We start from the raw sequence: 13,173 nt of genomic DNA, 5'->3' as shown, positions 1-13,173 counted from the left end.
TAATATTATACATAGTACGTATATATGCCTTATTTAATGAGGAGGTGTGTAAAGTAATGGTCCAGGAATCTTGAGGCCATATTTTGATTTTTTTAAACTTTCTGTAATGAAAATTTCACACGTGTACAGGAGAGAATCATGCAATAAATCTGTCGCCATCACTCAGCTTTATCAATAATCAACACATAACCAATCTTGTTTCATCCCTACATTGTTTCCTTTAAGTTATTTTGAAGCCTGCCTAGACAGGATATATATCATTTCATCTGTAAATATATCTGTATTTCTAAAAGATAAGAGCTCCTAAAATAGCCAACATGAGCGTAACACATTGCCACTGCTAAAAAAGAGGTGCTTGCTTAATATCATAAAGTATTCAATCTGTATTCACATTTCTTCAGTTTTTTTACAAGAATTTTTTTTTACTTGAATTGAGTTTTAAATAAAGTCCATATGTTACTCCTGATTGTTATTTCTTTTACATCTTTTTTGAACTGTAGATTCCCTGTCATTTTTCCCTCTTGAAATTTTTTGTTAAAGAAATTGGGTCATCTGTTGTGTACAGTTTCCCACACCCAGGATTCTACTGATTGCAAATATTATAATAATAATAATACATATAATTTAATAATAACATAATAATATAATAATAATAACAGTATAGTATAGTAATAACAGCAACAATAAAACCCTAGCTTTATTGAGATGTAATTCATGTAAAATGAACTACACATATTTCAAGACTGCCCCCAGATGCCAGCTGCAAATTGTGTCTAAGATCTACCTGCATTTCTGCCTGACTACATGTTTTATGGTTCCCATGACCTTCTTCTTAGGTTTGAGATTTCACTAGAACAACTCACAGAACTCAAGAAAATCCGAGGCCTGTGACTAAATTTTATTGTAAAGGGTATAACTCGGAAACTACAAAGTGGTTGTTATGTTGGGCAAAGTCTTACTGGAAAGGGTGGAGTACAGAGCTTCCACACCTCCCCAGGAGTACCACCCTCCCAGCACATCTATGGGTTCTCCAACCAGGAAGCTCTCCAGACCTCATGGTTCTGGAGTTCTTATTGAAGTTTCATTGCATACGCACGATTTTGTTAAATCATTGGCTGTTAGTAATTGAACTCAGTCTCTAGACACCTGGAAATCAAGTGATGGAGCTGAAAGTTCCAACCCTCTAATCACAGGGTTGGTTCTTCTGGCAACCAGTCCTATCCTGAGGTTATCTAGGGGTCTTCTAAGTCACCTCATTAGCATAAACTCAGGTATGGATGAAAAGGGTTCCTTATGAATAGGACATTCCTATCACTTGGGAAATTCCATGGGTTTTAGGAGCTCTGTGTCAAGAACCAGAACAGAGACCAAATATCAATACATGTATTTTTAATTTTACTGTATATATCATTTCCAAAAGTTTGCTCCTGCCTCTTTGTTATCAAACAATATGTACTCTTTTTTTCTTTCTTTTTCTGGCTCCTTTTACTCAGAATAATTTTTTTGGGATCCATCCATGTTGTATCAATAATTGATTTCTTTTTGTTGTGGAATATTATTACGTTATGTGGGTATCTACTCCTACTTATCCATTTGTTCACCTGTTGGGGGCATTTGGGTTGTTTCCAGTCTTTGATTGTCACAAATAAAGCTAAGTTCACATACAAGCCTTTGTATGGGTGTATGCTTTCATTTCCCCGGGGTAAATACCTAAGGGTGGAATTGATGGATAATATAATGGTTTGTGTTTAACTTATTACGAAACTGCCCAGTTGTTTTCCAAAGTGTTGGTTTCATTTCACATTCCCACTAGCAGTGTGTGAGAATTCTCGTTATTCCACAGCTTTGCCAACATGTGGTATGGTCAGTCTTTTCTAATTTTAGCTAGTCAAATAGGTGTGTTGTAATATCTCACTGTGATTTTAATTTGCCTCCTTTTAATGACTAATGTTGGGAATCTTGTCATACGCTTATTTGCCACCCACATATCTTCTGTGGTGAAGTGTCTGTACACCTCACTTGCCCATTTTGTACACTGGGTTGTTTGCTTTGTTATTCTTGAGCTTTGGAAGGCCTTTATGTATGCTGGATACAATTCCTCAACCAGATATGTGATTTGCCAGCATTTCGCCTCTGTGTGTGGCTTGTCTTTTAATTCTCTCCAGTGCTTTTTGAAGAGCAGAGTGAAACCAAAATTCAATAACAGAAAGATATCTGGAAGTCTCCAAATATCACGAAATGAATCAACTCAGTTATAAATAACTTATCCTTCAAGGAAGAAATATCAAGAGGAATTAGACAATAATTTGAATTGAATGAACACGAAAACAGACTATTAATATCTGTGAGATACAGTTAAGTCGATGCCTAGGGGAAATTTTATAACTTTAGATGGTTATATTAGAAATGTTTAAATTCAGTGATCTGACTTTTTAAGAAATTAGAAAAGTAGCAAATTAATCCCACAGTAAATTATAAGCATTTAAATAACAAAGAGTGGAAATCAATGAAATATAAAAAAATATAAATAACAAAAGAAAATGAATGAAACAAAAACTAAAGATCAGTACGATTGAAAAACGTGTAGCCAGATTGATCAAGGGAAAACAAAAAGAAAATAAAGTTTAACAGTCAAAGAATGAATGAAGAACTATCACTAAATCTTACAGACATTAAAAGGACAATAAAGAAATAGCAAATTTCAGTAATTGGACAACTTGGATGAATTAGACAAATTCTTTAAATGATACAAGTTACCAATATAAGGAGTAGAAAATATGAATAGCCCTATATCTATGAAAGAAATGGAATTTGTAATTTAAAACCTTCCCACAAGGAAAATTCCAGGCTCAGATGGCTTCACTGCTGAGTTCTATCAAACATTTGAAGAATTAATACTTCCACCAACTTTTTCAGAAAAATTGAATAAAGGAATAATTCCCATCTCATTTTATGAATCATATTATCTTGATACTAAAACCAGAGAAAGCTATTATAAGAAAGGAGTAAGACTTCTACACTGAAAGCTATGAAATAGTAATAAGAAAAATTAAAGAAGCTTAGGTAAGGGGAGAAATATGTCATATTTGTGCATAGTACACAATATTATTGAGGTTAATTTCCCCCAAACTGATCTATAGATTCAACAAAATCCCCATCAAAAACTCAGCAGGCTTTTTCTGGGAAGAAATTTCCATGTTGATTTAAAAAACTTAAGTGCAACGAACCTAGGATAGCCAAAAAAATACACAAAAAACAAAACCAAAAGCAGTAAAGCAAAGTTGGAACACTTAGATTACTAAACCTGATTTTAAGACTTACTAAACCTGAAGCAATCAAGCTAATACAGTATTTTTGTAAGGATAAACATGTAGATCAATGCAACAGGATAGTCCAAAGATAGACCTACACACATTTAGTGTTGAATCAGCAAAGATGCCGGGAAAATTCAATGGAAGAGAAGAGTCCTTTCAACAAATGATACCAGAACAATAAGGTATTATAAGGGAAAAAAGAATCTTGGTTCTTACCTTGTGTTGTACACAAAAACAACATGAAATGGACCTACATAGAAAATCTAAACTTTAAAATTTCTAACGAAAATATAGGTTAAAATCTTCATGACCTTGGGATGAGAGAAATTTCTTCACACAGACCGTCTGCCAAAGAAATAACCGGCACATTGGAACTCAATAACTAAATACTTGTTCTTTTAGAAGGACTTCATGAAGGAAATGAAGAGGCAAGTTGCAGACTGGGAGAAAACATTTATTAGGGAAATACAAATCAAAATGAAATACTGTACTAGCAGTTAGCCAGCAGAGTGGCTAAAACTAAAAATACTGACAACCGAAGTACTGACACCTGGAACTGTCATACGTTGTCGGTGGGAATGTAAAATCCCACACCCGGTTTGGAATATGGTTCCAGTTCTCATAAGGTCAGTATAATTCACCATGTGACCAGCAATGTCCCTTCTCGATATTTACCCATGAACAATGAAAACACATGCCCCTCTGAAGACGTATACACAAGTGTTTCAAGCAGCTTTGTTTATAATAGCCCCACGCTGGAAACAACCCACGTGTCTATCAAGAGATGAACAGATAAACAAATGATAGAATATTCAAGCAAAGACATACTACTTGGCAATAGGAAGGAACTAAATACTTAGGCACACAACAGTATGGATGAAGCTTGTTTATGCCGAGGGCAAGAAGCCAGACACCAAAGACAACATTTTGTGTTATTTTATTGACGTGAAATTCTAGAACCCTAGCAAGTCTTCTTTATTATCCGAAAGGAGATCAGTAGTTGCTCAGATCCTAGAATCTGGGGGAGATGGATTGCAAAGGAACACCCTTTGGGGTGATAGAAATATTTGATACCTTGATTAGGAGAATACTGTACTTGAAAAACTCATTTAGCGGTACACTGAAATGTGCATTTAATTACATGTAAATTATATCTCAATGAGTTTGTTTCAAAAAGTTAAAAAAAAAAAAAAAAAAGGAGGGGATAATGCCAAATTGTGGCCCATCAGTGGATGATAGCAACTTAAGTTCTGCTTTTTCCATTGGATAATCGCTTTTGCGGTTCGTTTATTGAATAACCCTCCCTGCGCGCCCCCCCCCCCCCCCCGTTTTTCTGCCTTGCCACTTCTATTACGTATCAAAGTTCCATGTATGTGTGGGTCCCTTTGTGTGCTTTCTGTTCCATTTCATTGATCAATATGTTTATCCTGTCTTAATTATTTTAGCTTCATAATAAGCCCTTTTATCTTCATTCTTTTTCTTCAGAACTGTCTCGGCTATTCTTGAGCCCGTGTTGTTTTGCGTACACTATATCAAGAGCTTATCTGTTTCCGTGTTCTATGAAAAATCCTATTGGAACATTGATGGGAATCGTATTGACTATAGATGAATCCGGGTAGACTCCGAGTTTCTGCCGTATTAGATCTTTCTGTTCCTAACTGTGGTGTATCTTTCCATGTGTTAAGATCTTTCCTGTCTCTCAATACAGTTTGTAATTTTCCCTGTAGCATTCCTGCACATATTTTGAAAGATTTATTTCAAGGCATTTGATGCTTCTTATTCTGCTGTAAGTGAAATCTTCCTTCTAATTATGTTTTCTCATGGTTTATCATTGAAGTATAGAAGTGTGATTTTTTGAATATTAATATATCCAGGGAACATTTGCTCTTGCTTTAGAAAGAAACTCATTCATCGATAAGCAGACTTTGCCATGTGTGTGTGTGCGCGCGCACATATTTTTATTATTTTTGGAAACTGGTGGTGTTGATGGAGAGCTTCCCCAAAGCCCTTAAGTTATTTTTCATAGTTGAGTCTCTACATGTAAGGCTGGCCCTGAGTCGCAGGAAGAGGGTACTAGCTGGAGCTGCGGTGTTTCCAGCTTTAAATTGTCACCTGTTCGTGCAGTCGTGGGTGTCAGTAAGAGGGGTCTCTCATCAAGCCAGTATCCTTTTTTTGGGCCTATTTTTTTTTAATTGAGGTATAACTGACAAATAAAATTATTTATGCTTAAAGTGTACAATGCGATGATGTGATATGCACATACATTGTGAAATGAATACCAAAATCAAGTTCATCAAGCCAGTATGCTTGAATGAAGACACCATGTATTTTCCATTCTAGGGATGGAGGCTGTCATTGTTAAAAATGTGTCATTCTTCTCTTTTAGTATCCGGAGTGTGATGCAGAAGTACCTCGAGGAGAGACATGAAATCACCTTTGACAAGATTTTTAATCAGAAAATTGGTAAGCCCACTTATTCATTTGGCAAACCGTAATTCCAGTCGTGTTATTGGGTGGCACTACAGTAATGTGTAAATGCAGCGCCTAATGCTGTTATATGATTTATAGTTCAAGCTGGGGATGAAGGAATTTGCATGTAATTAATAAGATACTAAATGATTACTTATGTCCCTAGTAATATCTCTTGTAAATAAGCTATTTCTGGAAAACAGACTAGTTCGGCTGTAGGTTTTAAGACAGTTTGGGAGGTTCCCCAAATCAAAGGATTGGGTACGTGGTGACCAGAAAGAAGTGCCCTCTGTTTGGACCTGAGTCTGAGGTCCTCATCTTCTCTCACTGATCTCATACTTTCTGTGATCACAAGGGGTTGGCATGTGTCTTCATAGACCTCACCCTGCTCTTGTGGTTGGCTGTCTGCTTCCCAGGTGTGGGGTAGGCTTACTTGATCAGTTCTCACAGGTTTATGGGTTTTGTTTGCCTCTCACTACTGTCAGTTCCACATCAATTACCCTTCTTCCTGTGGCTCTGTTTGGAATCTCTGCTTAGCAGGTCACCAGGACTCCCCCTGTTGTGTACACAGAGCTCAAGGACCCATCGCTTACTGGCCAGTGCCCACCTCTGGCCAGCACTGGTCTCAGATGTGTGGTTGTGTAGGAGTGCTCTGTGGTTACCGCAGTTAGTGCCCTGGAGAAATTAGCATCGCACAGGAATTACTGTAGTGGGAATTTCAAGGCTCACAAAGAAATGAGATAGTGTATTCTCACCAGCCTCCTGAAAGACTGGCAGTTTGTTTACAGGTGATTGTCGGTGGGGTTGGATGAGAGCTGTCGTCCACGTATTTTTTTTTTTCCATTCCCCCAAATCAGTTCCTGCTGTCCCGAAATTTCCTAAACAATATTTTGTTCTCGAGGGTAGGATTCATCATTTGGCCTGTCAGCTGGCTCTGTAGTTACCTCGCCCACAGTGAGGAATGAACAGATCACGCTCGGGTTTTTACATGAAATCAGCGTAGCTGAATATGAGACCAGGAAGCTCTTGTCCTCTCTTTGCATCTTGTTTGCCTCCCACAACGGTTCAGAGAAGGTTTGCGGAGGAACCGTGTCTTAGTTTTTTAATTAACTTAATACTAGAGGAAATTACTCTATTAAAATTTCAAGAAATTAAAGTCTTTCTGAAGTTTCCTGGAACTCTGCTTCTGCGTGTACTTCTGTTTCCATGATTCACAGACACAGGCTGACTGATCCCTTTGAGACTGAATATTCTTAGAGATAGTTCTGGGTCACCTGTCCACGTACAGGCGAGGAGGCGTAGTAAACTCAGGTCGATGAAGTGACTTGTTCTGATCTGGTAATTGATTCTCCTTCTCTGATAATCCTTTAAAGGCTCTTGGAAAGGAAACCACGACTGTAAAATACTGTAGAATGTCACCCGGTAAGAAACAGATTTTTTTTTTTTCTTAGAAAGAGTTACAGTGATCTCTTTTGTTCAAGTAAAGCAGAAACCAGTGTGGAAAGTCTTTGGATTCTGGTGAACCACTTTTTGTCACAAAGTAGACATCGATGAAGGCGGTCTTCTGTAGATAACCCATGAATTACAGCGGTCAAAAGGCAGAGGTTGTGCTCTGGAGAAGCAGATCAGGACTGGACCGTCTTCTCTGAGGACGATGTGGGGGGAGCCCTCAGCCACGTGGAGACGTTTCACCGCCAGCATCGGGACTTGGTGGGGGAACAGATGGGGCTTCCGTCTGGACCTTTCGTGCTGCTGCTCGTTGTTTTCACGGTGTGTGGGTAACTGCCATCCACAGAAATGCGCTCCTTTGCTTCTGCGTTTGTGCTGAAAAGCAGAAAATGAAACTGTCCTGATAACAAGATTGAGAAGCTCCATATCTCTGGGAGGGAAGGGCAAAACGGAATTCTTTGTTACATAAATTTTTGAAAATATTTTACAGCTTTGTTGAGATATATTTGACGGAGCATAAAATTCACCCATTTCGCGTATACAGTTGAGTGGTTTTCGTGTATTCGGTGTCGTGCGCCGTCAACAGCAGTCTCATCGTAGGATATTTTCAATACCTCAGAAAGAAGCTCCGCACCCACGAGCAGTCCCTCTCCATCCTCCCCTTCCCACTACCCCTAACTAAGTACCACTAATCTAATTTCTGCCTCTGTGGATTTGCTGGTGTTGGACTCGCCACATAAACATAACACGTGGCCTTTTGCAACTGGCTTCTCTCAGTACAGTGTTTCCAAGGCTCATCCACATTGTCCCGTGTGCGTCAGTGCTGCCTGCCTTTCTGTTCCTGATGCTGTTCCCCCGTGTGGCTGTGCCGCATTTCGTTTCTCCATTCATCTGCCAGTTGTTTCCAGGTGTGGCTTTTATGAATAACATCACTAGGAGAGGAAGGGGTTTTTTAACGTGCAATTTGAGCGAGCGGTTCCGTGTTGTTAAGACGCCCTGGGGGGTTGTGATGACAGGCCTGCCTCCCCTGCGGCTCTGGTTCCAGTCTCGGAAATGCACTGAGGAGTCTGTCTGCCCTTGTATTTTTCTGCTCCTTGCTCCCCATCCTGTAACCCCTTTCCCACCTGCCATCCCCCCAGCCCCATCAAACATGGTAGCCCCAGACCTGTCTTCTCATTGTCTTGATTAAACGCTCACCTGAAGCCGCCTCCAGGAGCCTCTGATCTGAGCCTCTAAGTGGCGTTAACGTGGCCCGTGTGCTGTTAACTTCAGCCTTACAGATTTCCCACCCCCCTGCCCCTCCGAGAGCAGCTTCGCTGGGCACTGATGGTCTGTGACTTTTATCTTAGTTAAACCGTTAAAAAACCAAAGCATGGTTTACATAAATAAATAATTCCTCCTTCCCTTCCACCCAACTCCTGAGCTTGGAGCTGGTGAGCCGGTCTGGGAGAAGCAAGGTTTAAACTTGGAAGGTCACAGGTTTGGGGATTGGGGCTGGGGAGAGAGGACAAGGTAAACGTGCCGGACACAGGTCTGTAATTACGCGTGGACTGAGCTCTATATTTAACATGTCTGGGCCCTCCTTTGCTCTGCGGCGTGCCTGCTTTCCGGCTGGTGTGAGGGATGGGGGAGAGTGGAAGGTGGACGCAGATTGCAGTGGCTTTGTCCGGCTCTCTAGGTCACTGATGCCCCCCTTCAGGCACACCCCTTCTCCCCTCTGTCTTCCCACCTCTTCCCTCTGCCCCTTTCCGTGACTGTCTCCATGTGTTTCCACCTTGTTGCTTTCTGTGGTCCCCTGTTTCTCTTTCACCCTCTACCTCTCTCCTTTTCTCTTTCCGAACCTTCCAGCATCCCCCACGCTGGCAGTTGGCACATGGTTTGGGGGACCACCCTCCAACGCGGGCTGTAGGCAATGTGTCAAAATGCTTTGTGAAACGAAAAATGTAGAAATCTTTTTTTTACTTGGCCTCTGAGGCTTCACTGGAGGTGGTGGGCGATGGGCAGGCCTGTTGGCTACACCCCAGACTGGTTGTCATTTCATTTTCTTAGCTGTGAAAGTGGGAATGCGAATGGTACCTACTTCATGCGGCTGTTGTGAGGATCCAGCAAGAAATGGATGCGAAGCCCTGAGCACGGTGATTGGTTCTCAGCAGATGCTCAGTGACTGAAATCTCTTAAATGAAATCGCTTATTATAAAAATGTTTAGTCCTGAATAAAAATGGACCAGAATAATGGGCCCCCATGCATATACACCACCTGGGTTCGATACGTTTCAACATTTTGTGTACCTGCTTTGTCCATCCCCTCTTTTTTGTGGTTGCCGGAATATTTTAAAGCAATTAGCAAACCCCTCATAGCATTTCAGTCCTATGTGCATCTCTAAAAAATTTGAATTTTTTTATACAACCTTAATTGCTTTATCCCAACCAATGAAAATGATGATTCTTTAATACTGAATCTATATTCACGTTTTTCTGATTAACTTAAAAATGTCCTTTTACTCTTGGTTTTTTTTGACTCAGCATCCAAATATTGTTCTTGTAATTGATAATAACATCCCTTTAATCTAGAACAGTCTCCCACTCCCACCCCCAGGCAACTGACGTATTGAAGAAACTGGGCCGGTTGTATTGTGGAGTGTTCCACATTCTGGATTGTTCTGTTTGCTTTTTTCACTGTGTCATTTAAATTGCACTTCTGCTTCCTAAATTTCCAGTGAACTGAAAGCCAGCTCCAACAGCTGGATTAGCATGTTAGGTTCGGACTCTATAGCAAGAGGCACATGACACTGACACGGAGGTGCCGCTCTGCTGTCACGTCTCTAAAGTGGGCTCAGGTGCGGTCAGCTCTTAGGTTCCTCATTCAGCTGTCATCTGCCGTTCGTTTCATTTTCACTGACGATCTCTGCCTAGATCGATTATTTTATTAGGAAGTTACAAAGTGGTGAGTTTGCTAATCATGCTATTCCTTGCACGTTGACTGCTTTTACTCATCTACTTGAGCTATTTATTTGCCTATAAAGACAGTCATGTGTGGTTTGCAGATTTCTAACACAACCTCCCATGACTTTTATTTATTTTTTATTTTATTTATTTATTTATTTATTTATTTTTTGGGGGGGTACACCAGGTTCAATCATCCGTTTTATACACATATCCCCATCTTCCCTCCCTTCCTTGACGCCCCCCCCCCCCAAGCCCCCCCCACCCTCCCCACCCCAGTCCTCAAAGGCATCTTCCATTCTCGAGTTGGACTCCCTTTGTTATACAACAACTTCCCACTGACTATTTTACAGTTGGTAGTTTATATATGTCTGTGTTACTCTCTCGCTTCGTCTCAGTTTCCCCTTCACCCCCCGCCCCCTCCCATACCTCGAGTTCTCCAGTCCATTCTCTGTATCTGCATCCTTGTTCTGGTCACTGAGTCCAACAGCACCATTTTTAGATTCCGTATATGTGAGTTAGCATACAATATTTGTCCTTCTCTTTCTGACTTACTTCACTCTGTATGACAGACTGTAGTTCTATCCACCTCATTACATATAGCTCCATCTCATCCCTTTTTATAGCTGAGTAATATTCCATTGTATATATATGCCACATCTTCTGTATCCATTCATTTGTTGATGGGCATTTAGGTTGCTTCCATGTCCTGGCTATTGTAAATAGCGCTGCAATAAACATTATGGTACAAGTTTCTTTTGGGATTATGGTTTTCTTTGGGTATATGCCCAGGAGTGGGATTACTGGATCATATGGTAGTTCTATTTGTAGTTTTTTAAGGAACCTCCAAATTGTTTTCCATAGTGGCTGTACCAATTTACAGTCCCACCAACAGTGCAGGAGAGTTCCTTTTTCTCCACACCCTCTCCAACATTTGTTGTTTCCAGACTTTGTGATGATGGCCATTCTGACTGGTGTGAGGTGATACCTCATTGTGGCTTTGACTTGCATTTCTCTGATGATTAGTGATGTGGAGCATCTTTTCATGTGTTTGTTGGCCATCTGTACGTCTTCTTTGGAGAAATGTCTATTTAGGTCTTCTGCCCATTTGTGGATTGGGTTATTTGCTTTTTTGGTATTAAGCTTCATGAGCTGCTTGTATATTTTGGAGGTTAATCCTTTGTCCGTTGTTTCATAGGCAATTATTTTTTCCCACTCTGAGGGTTGCCTTTTAATCTTGTTTATGGTTTCTTTTGCTGTGCAAAAGCTTTTAAGTTTCATGAGGTCCCATTCATTTATTCTTGATTTTATTTCCATGATTCTAGGAGGTGGGTCAAAAAGGATGGCACTTTGATGGATGTCATATAGTGTTCTGCCTATGTTTTCCTCTAGGAGTTTTATAGTGTCTGGCCTTACATGTAGGTCTTTAATCCATTTGGAGTTTACTTTTGTGTATGGTGTTAGGAAGTGTTCTAATTTCATTCTTTTGCATGTTGCTGCCCAGTTCTCCCAGCACCACTTATGGAAGAGGCTGTCTTTTTTCCATTGTATATTCTTGCCTCCTTTGTCAAAGATAAGGTGCCCATATGTGTTTGGGCTTACTTCTGAGTTCTCTATTCTATTCCATTGATCTTCCTTTCTATTTTTGTGCCAGTACCATACTGTCTTGATCACTATGGCCTTGTAGTATAGTTTGAAGTCAGGAAGCCTGATTCCACCAACTCCATTTTTCCTTCTCAAGATGGCTTTGGCTATCCGGGGTCTTTTGCGTTTCCATACAAATTGTAAGATTTCTTGCTCTAGTTCTGTGAAAAATGCCATTGGTAATTTGATCGGGATTGCATTGAATCTGTAAATTGCTTTGGGTAGTACAGACATTTTCACGATGTTGATTCTTCCAATCCAGGAACATGGTATGTCCCTCCATCTGTTTGTGTCGTCTTTGATTTCTTTCATCAATGTCTTAAAGTTTTCTGCATACAGATCTTTTGCCTCCTTAGGCAGGTTTATTCCTAGGTATTTTATTCTTTTGGTTGCAATGGTGAATGGGAGAGTTTCCTTAATTTCTCTTTCTGCTCTTCCGTTGTTAGTGTATAGGAATGCAAGAGATTTCTGTGCATTAATTTTGTATCCTGCTACTTTACTGAACTCATCAATTAGTGCTAGCAGTTTTCTGGTAGAGTCTTTAGGGTTTTCTATATATAATATCATGTCATCTGCAAAGAGTGACAATTTTACTTCTTCTTTTCCAATTTGGATTCCTTTTATTTCTTTTTCTTCTCTGATTGCTGTGGCTAAAACTTCCAAAACTATGTTGAATAATAGTGGTGAGAGTGGACACCCTTGTCTTGTTCCTGTTTTTAGGGGGAATTCTTCCAGTTTTTCTCCATTGAGAACAATGTTGGCTTTTGGTTTTGCATATATGGCTTTTATTATGTTGAGGTAATTTCCTTCTATGCCCATTTTCTGGAGAGCTTTTATCACAAATGGATGTTGAACTTTGTCAAAAGCTTTTTCTGCATCTATTGAAATGATCATATGGTTTTTATCCTTCAATTTGTTGATATGATGTATCACATTGATTGATTTGCGTATATTGAAGAATCCTTGCATCCCAGGGATAAACCCCACTTGATCATGGTGTATGATTTTTTTAATGCGCTGTTGCAGTCTGTTAGCTAGTATTTTGTTGAGGATTTTTGCATCTATATTCATCAGTGATATTGGTCTATAGTTTTCTTTTTTTGTGACATCTTTGCCTGGTTTTGGTATCAGGGTGATGGTAGCCTCGTAGAATGAGTTTGGGAGTGCTCCGCCTTCTGCAATATTTTGGAAGAGTTTGAGAAGGATAGGTGTTAACTCTTCTCGAAATGTTTGATAGAATTCGCCTGTGAACCCATCTGGTCCTGGGCTTTTGTGTGTTGGGAGATTTTTAATCACTGCCTCAATTTCCGTACTTGTGATTGGTCTGTTCATGGTTTCTATTTCTTCCTGGTTC

General features: G+C 39.9%; 1 protein-coding gene across 2 annotated transcripts in view; it reads left to right on the top strand.

The window, feature by feature from the left end:
• Positions 1–13,173, top strand: part of GRK3 (G protein-coupled receptor kinase 3) — a 122,987-nt gene that overhangs the window by 19,369 nt on the left and 90,445 nt on the right. For both annotated transcript variants that reach the window (XM_057746128.1, XM_057746129.1), the window contains exon 2: positions 5,701–5,777. In XM_057746128.1, the coding sequence (XP_057602111.1) occupies positions 5,701–5,777 (77 nt within the window). The remainder of the gene's footprint in view (positions 1–5,700; positions 5,778–13,173) is intronic.

Source organism: Hippopotamus amphibius, chromosome 8 (genome assembly GCF_030028045.1).
Source record: "Hippopotamus amphibius kiboko isolate mHipAmp2 chromosome 8, mHipAmp2.hap2, whole genome shotgun sequence".
Classification (NCBI taxonomy): domain Eukaryota; kingdom Metazoa; phylum Chordata; class Mammalia; order Artiodactyla; family Hippopotamidae; genus Hippopotamus; species Hippopotamus amphibius.
The sequence above is the reverse complement of the archived record's forward strand: the minus strand, read 5'-3'. Positions and strand labels throughout refer to the sequence as shown.